We start from the raw sequence: 9,964 nt of genomic DNA, 5'->3' as shown, positions 1-9,964 counted from the left end.
CGGTTTGAACATTAATGTTTTTGTAAAGATCACAAATAGATTTGCTACACAATTTTATTCCAGTGTAATCAATGTTAACAACACGTGTGACTATTGTCAAACTCTTTTTAAAAGAAAACTCTTAGTCAACATTCTTCTGATATTCCAATATATTTTCTGGATATAGGTTTCCAGAAAACGTATCACATTTATTTAGCCTTTTGAAGATATTTTAGTCACGACAAAGCATTTTGTTAGCATCATTATAATATTAATGCTCCGTTTCTAAATATATTTTTATTGAAATTTCCACATTTTTTTAATGTTAGGAAATAGATTTGCTTTCGAAATAAGTTATTATTCGTGTTTTTTATTAATTTAATTTAATAGGCTGAGTTTTAACATTTTCATTACATCTTAGAAAACAGATTCAAATTTTTTCACAAAAAATTATATTTCAGCGGTATCCGGTGAAAATCACGTTGCGAGCTGAAAATACATGCGTTTCAAGGCTGTGCTCATTGCACAACGATACAGCTCACTGTTTTTTTTAAGATTTCTGCTTCATAATAAACATTTTAATCCACATTACTGAACGTAAGAACATTTTAACTGACATCACTGAACGTAAGAACATTTTAGCCGACATCACTGAACTTAAGAACATTTTAACCGACATCACTGAACGTAAGAACATTTTTCCTATTATTTCCTATATTAACTCATCTCAACAGTTGACATTTTACCAATGCACCATTTGAGGTCAGGTTTTTGGTATCATCATCATCAGGGGCGGACTTGAGCCAAAAAGCACCAGTAGACGCCTAGGTAGGTGGTCACTATAATAGATAATATTCGGATGTTTTGTATTTTTATGTAGTTTTTGCTGTTTTTATGAAAAATAATCTCGGTAAGGGTGATGTCTTAGGACTGTTAGGTGTTAGTTATTATCAGCGCTTTGGCGCCTTGGCAATTCGGCGCCCAGAGCGGACTGCTCCAATTGTGCCTGCTTGGAGCTAGCCCTGATGATCTTTACATACAAGCAGTATTCGTAAAAAATACCGTTTTATCAGTACATAATACATAGGTAGGAAGTATGTTTAAATATATTATTGATTTTCTTTAATATGTACTGTACTCTACTTATATTACTTATAACTGCAAGGCTTTGGCTTTGCCAGAGTTTCGCACCTTGTTTAATCTTGTGAAATTTAAAGGAACGATTTTTTTATATTTAACTTATTTTGACATTTTTTCCATCATCAAGGTAGATCCCGGAATGTTTGGACAGAGTATTGTCACATAGCTAGTCAATCCAAGGGAACCTGCTATGCTTCAATACAAAGGACTATTCCATCAAAACCGTGGTTTCATCAATTCCAATTTTAAAATTTGTAAATAACAGTACCACTTTTCTTAACTTTTAATATTTTGAAGCATGGCATTATTATAAAAGCTGATGTGTGTATGACTGTGTACTTCATAGTATAGCATCTAAAAGATTCATCATACTTAAAAAATGTTTTTACGTCAACGAAAAATATCAAAATGTTGTTACAGCTTGATTTGTGTTTTGTAAACTCACTGAAGGACAGTATAGATACCTTTTCGTTTCGATTATGTAACTGAATTATTCATAAATAGTACAAGCCCGTGAAAAATCATGGGATTTTCAAATTGTAGGATTTTTGAAACTGAAAATATTTGCCTCAGTATCATTGTCTATCAAAAACGAACATCGAGAATTTTATTTTTAACATAATAATATTATAATAAAAACACATAAATTTGTTTTTGACCACGATAGTTTTATTTTCACTCTACCGGTTTCGGAAGATCCCTTCCTTCGTCAGGAGAATATTTAAAACTAATCTACTACACAAAATATTGACACATAAATACAAAAATGTTAAGTGTTTGAGAGAGATGTCGACAAAGTGGAAGGGGTAATTACGGGAATTCCAGGAAGAACAGAGCGGTTAACTGGAAATATGTCAAGAATAGGACTATAAGACAGATTAATTTGGTTATTTATTATACTGGAGTTATTATTGATGGCTTTTCTGATTTCAAGTGCTTCTAAATTATCTAATTTTTTGCCTTTATTACTACGGTGAAGAATTTTAACCCCTGTATCTTTACTAAAAGTATGATCGGTGGAAATGAGATGATTGGCAAACTCTGAAAAATTATTGTTATTTAAACATCTTAAATGTTCGGTGATTCTAATATTTATATTTCTAGTTGTCTTACCTATGTAGAACGATTGACAATCATTGCAACATAGTTGGTAAATGCCTGAGTGGCTAAATTTGTGATCTTTATCTTTAGTATTTTTAATTAATTTTCCCAAGTTGTTATCAGTATAGAACGCGGGTTTAATGTGGGTAGGCAAATTTTTTGTACTAAGTGAAGAAAAATTGGATATCTATAAGATAAAATCTTATAGATATCCAATTTTTCTTCACTTAGTACAAAAAATTTGCCTACCCACATTAAACCCGCGTTCTATACTGATAACAACTTGGGAAAATTAATTAAAAATACTAAAGATAAAGATCACAAATTTAGCCACTCAGGCATTTACCAACTATGTTGCAATGATTGTCAATCGTTCTACATAGGTAAGACAACTAGAAATATAAATATTAGAATCACCGAACATTTAAGATGTTTAAATAACAATAATTTTTCAGAGTTTGCCAATCATCTCATTTCCACCGATCATACTTTTAGTAAAGATACAGGGGTTAAAATTCTTCACCGTAGTAATAAAGGCAAAAAATTAGATAATTTAGAAGCACTTGAAATCAGAAAAGCCATCAATAATAACTCCAGTATAATAAATAACCAAATTAATCTGTCTTATAGTCCTATTCTTGACATATTTCCAGTTAACCGCTCTGTTCTTCCTGGAATTCCCGTAATTACCCCTTCCACTTTGTCGACATCTCTCTCAAACACTTAACATTTTTGTATTTATGTGTCAATATTTTGTGTAGTAGATTAGTTTTAAATATTCTCCTGACGAAGGAAGGGATCTTCCGAAACCGGCAGAGTGAAAATAAAACTATCGTGGTCAAAAACAAATTTATGTCTTTTTATTATAAATTATGATGAGCCACAAAGTGAATGCTTTTTACAATTACATAATAATATTATTTTACTAATAATCATAAGTAATTAGAGAGACATCTAGAATTCACTTGAAATGAGCACCGTTAATCCACGTTAAAATCAATACTGATTGAAATATATATTTATCGATTTTTGACAGATTTGGTACCTACTTTATCAGTCGGAGAGTTAAACAAAATATCTACTCAGTGAATTATTAAATAATAAAATAATGCTGGTACCTTTAAAGCACATAGAATTATTATTTAGTGAAAAATATGGTATATGGTATGGTATCTACTTTATCACTTGTCTGATAAGATTTATACTCATCAGTTCCAATTTTGAAAATTATAATGCATTAAGAATTAAGAATTTAAATAATTTTACTCACTACGCAGTAATTGGGATTTAAAAATTTCAAATCACCTATGCACTAACAACTGAAACTGGTATGTTTAACAATATGCAAAAAGACGTTAGTTCCAAGTTTTTGCAAAAAAATTTTAAAGAGCTTTTAGGGAACAAGGTAGTAATCAAAATATACGAAAAATATTTACATACAAGATGACGTGTACTCGTGTTATAAACATGTCCATTTTAAGCCGTGAAGGGGCCTATGGGACGTGGGCAGGCTGAGTTTGAGGGCCCCTTTGGAAAGCCGTAAACCTGCAGGAAAACAACAAACCTATTTTTTCCATAATTTTATTGAAGGAGTACGTGTAAGTTAGTCCTATGACATTTAATGGTGATTTGGAGATTTATGAAAAAAAGAGATAAAAACAATTAAACAAATCTAACACCGCTATTATCATTTTGAATTGCGTATTGCACAATTTATTTATGAATTTTTTTTTGCATTTTGAAGGCCATATAAAAATTAGACGTATATTTTTTTATTAAATGTATAGATTACCTACTAAGATATGTATGGTATCCCCAATTGGGGTAGATTTCTATGTGATGTGAGTGAAGGCAGTGAATAATTACATTAAAAACATACGAAAAAAGCGCTGATCGAAGGGCAAACCAACAAATCCTTTCGTATTTTATTTTTGAGAGAATCATTATTACAAAAATATTTATGGATATTTTCTTAAGCGGAAATATTTTTGTTTTGTTGAAAACCTTTAAACATACAGTTAAATCGTTTGTATAGTTTTATCACCAAGGATTTCATGCCTTAAGAAACATATTTCCTATCGAGGCCTTCTATGCAGAGTTAATGTTAAAAAATTAAATAAAAATACTCCCCTCCTCCATCAATGCCCATGAAGTAGGTAGATTTTTAGATCGATACGTCGAGTCAATTTAATTTTTTTCTATGATGGTTGAACATTTTTGCTGTCGTTAGCTTTATTTATATGTAGATAAATGTACATTTTAAAGGATTTAACCTCAATTCTTGACAAAGATCTGACTTTGAACATTTGTAATTCAGTAAAACTCAGATTCAGTTTGACAGAAAAGCATTTTTATCCGCAATAAAACAACATTTTTTCACGAAGAGTCAATTTCTTTTATGAATAACACACTAAAACTAGCCATACAGTATGTATAAATCAGTCTATTATAAGTTGGGGATTTCATTTAACAAGGACAGGTACAGTGGGGGAAATCGCCAGGGAGCATCGACTACGGCATTCAGAGGTGCCACGATTTGGGCCGCAAGGAGGGCCTCCAGAGGTGCCGCAATGGGTGTTGTAGAGTAGGCGAGGGGAGGCCCGAGTCGCAGACCATTAGAGGTGTCTTTTTGGAGATGGGAATGATGACAATCACCATTACAAAATAAAAACATCTCTGTGACCCCTCTTAAGCTGGGTCCAGACATGTTCTTTTGTCCGTACCGTACCTCCGTTTCGTACCAGCGTCGCGATCCAAAAACTCTGGACGCATCATCTTTTGTCCGTTCCGTACCTCCGTTTCGTACCCGCGTCGCGATCAAGAGCCCGTATCTCCGTAACGTCGCTGCGATCATCGCGTGTTCATTTCCTCCCACCATGTCGTCGACTGCGGAAGTGTTTGAGAATTTGACGATTGCTTGCGCGTCCTTCATTGTTATTCACAATAATATAACGAAAAAAAAACAAAAAAGGCGACGTTGGTGGGAGTTAGAATTGTTCAAAAACAGAGAAAGATGTGGCGGAAGAGCTTTAATGAGAGATTTAAAATTTCAAAACATAAGTGGAAAATACAAAAACTTCACTCGCATGTCACCAAGCGACTTCGAGTACTTCATTAATTTAATTGGGCCAAAAATAAAAAAGGCGGATACCACATTTAGAAAATCTATTTCGATACAAGATAGATTAAGCATAACTTTGCGTTATTTGGCTACAGGAGATTCTTATACCAGCTTGCAATACACATTCAGAGTATCCAAACAATCAATAAGCATCATAGTTCGAGAAACCTGTCAAGCTATCGTCGACGAATTAAAAGGACTGATAAAGGTGAGTTTTCTTTATTACTTAAAAGTTAACATAAAATAATTAAGTAAGTACAATAATTTTAATCTTAATTAAAATGCGTTTAGCAGTTTAGTAAATCTTGTAACGAATCTTCAGAGTCTTGTTGGAGAGAATATGAAGATTCTTGTTCAGCATAAACTGGAGACGGAGTACATGGTTGTGTAGTTGCAACCGTCTGCAAAGGCGAATGATGTGGAGATTCGAACATACGTGGAGGAAGAGCTGTTGGTGGCTGAGTAAAATACCCTCGTGTAGCTGGTGGAATGTTTTCGAATTCTCCGTTATCAGCAAAAAAAAACAAGTTAGCTATTTGATGCTGTAGGGCATTCTTGGTTCGCTGTGAATATGTCTTTAATTTGACAGCCACGTAATTTGCAAACATCTGGCTTTCATCTAGGGATACATCAGAAGTAGCGGGTCTAGAAGCAGTGATTGCTTTCGCTGCACTGGCTTTAAGCACATCAAATGCTGACTGTAACATGTGCTGGTTTTGTTGGTCCATACTAAGAACCTTCTTTTTCTTATAATTTGCCGCTGGAGATTTGAAAGGTGGCGTATTTTCGGACGACGGGTAGACACAGGTCGAATCCTCTGATTCTGTGGCCTTACTTGTTGAAGCCGTGTCTTGTGCGTTTGAGGATTCATCAGCGCTCTGCATTTCTTCCTGTAAAATAATAAATAATCAAAACCGTTTCTTTTCAGTTGCCGACTTCACCTCAAGAATGGTTCACTATTGCAAACGAGTTTCAAGAACTTTGGCAGTTTCCTCACGTTTTGGGAGCTATGGATGGAAAACACGTAGTCCTGCAGGCACCCTTCAACAGTGGAACAGAATACTATAATTATAAGAATTTCTTTAGTATTGTTATGTTCGCTTTAGTGGATTCCTCTTATAACTTTATTTTTATCGATGTAGGATGTCAAGGTAGGATTTCAGATGGAGGTGTATTTAATGATTCAGTTCTTAAAAGAAAGATGGATGAAGAATCATTAAATTTGCCAGCCGCAAACACCTTAAGAGGCAGACAAAAAACTATACCATACTACTTTTTAGGCGATAGTGCATTTCCACTAGGCATGCATCTTATGAAGCCCTATCCAGGTGTGCACCCTAAAGGATCCCAAAAAAAAATCTTCAATTATCGACTGTCCAGAGCTCGACGAGTTGTAGAGAATGCGTTCGGGATATCCGCAAATGTATTTAGAGTTTTGAGAAAACCTATGTTACTCGAACCTAAAATAGCCCAATTGGTTGTGTTAACAGTAGCCCACTTGCATAACTTTTTAAGGAAAAGTGAAAATTCAAGAAACATGTACACTCCACCAGGTAGTATTGATACTGAAAATGATGAAGACCTATTTATACCAGGAACGTGGAGGAACGACGAGGAAACAACATCTTTTTTACCGATTGCAAATATACCTCGCAGATCATCCATATCAGTACAAGCTATACGAAATGAAATCGCTGATTATTGCTGTACTACTGGAAAGTTGCCGTGGCAAGATCGTATGCCTTGAATTTATAAATATAAATATCACTAATGTAAAACTTACCGTATTTAGCCTTTTCCGTGGTTTGTTTCTGTCCAACAGAAACAGTAGATGCTTGAATGGAAACCAGGTCGACACATAAACATCTGCAGAACCTTGAATAAAAAATTATTTTATTAGTACAGATCAGTTGCCCCCTGGCCACAAGATTGAAATGTAGATTTAAGATGTATGGGTTTAGAGAGTTAAGTTGGTACTACACATATAGTAAGTACCTACATAATAAATAATAGTACTTACAAGTTAAATATAGTGAGTACCTACATAATAAGTTTTATTTTTATTTTATTTTATTTATAATTTCTCATCGTACTTTTATGTTTTGTTTTTTTTACACAAATAATTAACCTCACTAGGACTAAAGCTTGTATTGAGGTTAACATTTTAACAGTTGAGAGAAACATTACTTAAATTATTATATGCAACAGTTATAATACTCTCGGAAGAATGATAGTCCTTCTAAACTCACTAGCCACTGACATCGACATTTTCCACCTGAGCATTAATAAATTTAAATCGCTAATTAGGCAATTATGATTGTGTATTTGTATAATGTTTATTTGTTATTGGAATTTTTTATTCTGTAAATTTGCATTTAAAATATAAATAAATAAATAAATAAACACTAAAATATTACATTGAAATACAATTACAGTTGAAGTACAAATTACAGTGAAAGAAAACAAAAAAAAAATTATAAATAATATTAAATATAAGTTAAATATGTATGAACATTTGTACAATTTATTTTAATTACAAGCTTACCTTTGCCAGTTCCTTCTGATTTTTTCATCTTCATTTTCTCCCGGCGCAACCCAGCCAATAAAGCATCCATCTTCTTCTTCATATCGTCGACACCGCACTCCATTTCGAAAGACAGTTCCTCCCATGCATCTTGCTTTATATTGTTATTATAATAATTCCTGTTTCCGGGATCCCACAGAACTTCCCTGGCCCTATATCCATCGATAAGCTTCACAATATTAAAGTTATCCCACTGCATTTTTCACGCTGATTCGGGTAGTGACAGAGAACACGACCAATGCACGCCGCGAACACGTCCAGACTGGCGCAGACCCGTACCGTATCGCCTTTGAACGGGCCGAAAAACCGACTCGCGATGGATCGGAGCGTACCTCTATCCGTATCGAGATGCCGTACCACCGTACCGTACCGAACGGGCGTCCAAACTAGCGTTCTTGATCGCGACGCTGCACTGTGTTCCGTTTCATATAGCTAGACGGAAAAAACTCACTTTGGAATTCTGGAAAAATGACGTCATGGGGGTATTAACAGGTAGTTAGTGTGACAAATGATTTTTTAATTAGGGTAATTAATGCACGGGTTGACTCACACCAGAGCCCCAAAGTTAGGTAAATTGATTAATGAATTATCAGTTGCTTTTATTCGCATCTTGTCGCGCGAGCTGAAAGGTTGTTTATGTGTTTAAAGTATTTTGTTTTGGTTCTAAAAAAAATGGAAGCTACTTTGGAAGGTATGTAGTATGTTATAATTGTAAAATTTTAATATAAAACATTACAGTTTTTTTTTAAATAATGTTAAACTTGTGTATTTTTTGTCGTTTAAAAATATTTAATTTCTAACTTCTCGAGAATTTATTTCGGATAAAGTATCAATAAGGTTCCGTGATTTTTTTTTTGTAGATTGAACAATTAATTTTCTATTCAAATCAGTTTCGATATTTTTGCTCATTAATGCTCACCAATCATATTTTGTCATTTCACAGGCACCACATACCAGATTTCCAGGCAGGAATTGTTCGAGACGTGGAGAAGTTTACCCAAGAAAGAAAGGTTTCAGGGAATATATAATCATATTTTAAGTAAATTTGAACGTCAAAATCTCAGTGCAAGCAGTGAAAAAAATTTGAAAAGCCAAGTACAGTTAATATCTTTGAATATAACCAAAAAGTGGATCGCAGCCTCTCGGATTCTCGAAAGATTTGTTGTTAAATTTGGTGAGTGGCTTCAAGGCAGTGAAAACGTTTTTGTAATTGAAGATTTACGTGAAAATTCCCAATTGGACAGAAATCAGCCATCTACATCCACTGGAAGGCCCGCAAAGGATTTTGAGGCGTGCAGTGATCGAAGTAAAAGAATGAAAGTGTGTAACTTAGTGAATACGAGGACATCTGTCGAACTTTCGTTTGCCGCACAGATGTCGGTTCGTGCAACTGGAAAACGTACCGTTGCCGATCTCCTAAAGGAAATCTCGGAAGCTTCTTCTGATGAAGTGGCAAAAGTATGGAGGGATCGTCGACAATTAAAGGAACAGCGCACATTAACCATCGAAGAAGCGCTAAGTGTTTATGTAGATTGCAAACTAACTTCGCATTCATACAAAGTCATGCGTAGAAACGCCATAAAAGCCGGCCATTACCTATATCCGTCATTTTATAGCTTGAGGAAAGCAAAAGAAGCATGTGGTCCGAGCGAGGAATTCATCACAATTAGCGAAACTCATGCAGAAATTCAATTACAGGCGATATTGAATCACACTGTGGAACGTTTGCTTAGTGTTCAATCGCAAGTTATAAAAGAAAGAGTTCCTTCGGGTTCTACTCTAACCCTAATTTGCAAGTGGGGTGGGGATGGAAGCTCAGGACATAGTACTTATAAACAGAAATTTCGCACGGAACACGCAACTGATGAATTTTTATTTGTTATGTCGTTCGTTCTCATTCAATTGATATTGAATGATGACCCAAATTTAGTAATTTGGGAAAATCCAAGCCCTTCTTCGACTACTAATTGCCGTCCTATTAAATTTATTTTTGCTAAAGAGACCGACACTCTCACAAAATCTGAAATGGACAAGGTACA

General features: G+C 34.4%; 1 protein-coding gene across 1 annotated transcript; it reads right to left on the bottom strand.

Annotated features, from left to right (window-relative positions):
• Window positions 1-5,628: 5,628 nt before the first annotated feature.
• LOC149422553 (uncharacterized) lies at window positions 5,629-7,993 on the bottom strand. Its single transcript, XM_089633586.1, has 3 exons — window positions 7,887-7,993; window positions 7,125-7,216; window positions 5,629-6,231 (listed from the first exon to the last, which is right to left on the bottom strand). The coding sequence occupies exons 1-3, from the start codon at window positions 7,987-7,989 to the stop codon at window positions 5,629-5,631; spliced, it is 798 nt and encodes a 265-aa protein (XP_089489712.1). The 5' UTR covers window positions 7,990-7,993.
• Between the last annotated feature and the right edge of the window lie 1,971 nt (window positions 7,994-9,964).

This window comes from Hesperophylax consimilis, chromosome 7 (genome assembly GCF_061612785.1).
Source record: "Hesperophylax consimilis isolate HC1 chromosome 7, BYU_Hcon_1.0, whole genome shotgun sequence".
NCBI lineage: Eukaryota > Metazoa > Arthropoda > Insecta > Trichoptera > Limnephilidae > Hesperophylax > Hesperophylax consimilis.
The sequence above is the reverse complement of the archived record's forward strand: the minus strand, read 5'-3'. Positions and strand labels throughout refer to the sequence as shown.

Excerpts from the sequence above, each read along its gene's own strand:
- LOC149422553 (XM_089633586.1), bottom strand. The coding sequence starts at position 7,989 with ATGGAGTGCGGTGTCGACGATATGAAGAAGAAGATGGATGCTTTATTG. Across the intron at positions 7,217-7,886 it reads ATCAGAAGGAACTGGCAAAG|GTTCTGCAGATGTTTATGTG; the intron begins GTAAGCTTGTAA and ends TTTTTATTCAAG. Across the intron at positions 6,232-7,124 it reads CACGGAAAAGGCTAAATACG|GAAGAAATGCAGAGCGCTGA; the intron begins GTAAGTTTTACA and ends ATTATTTTACAG.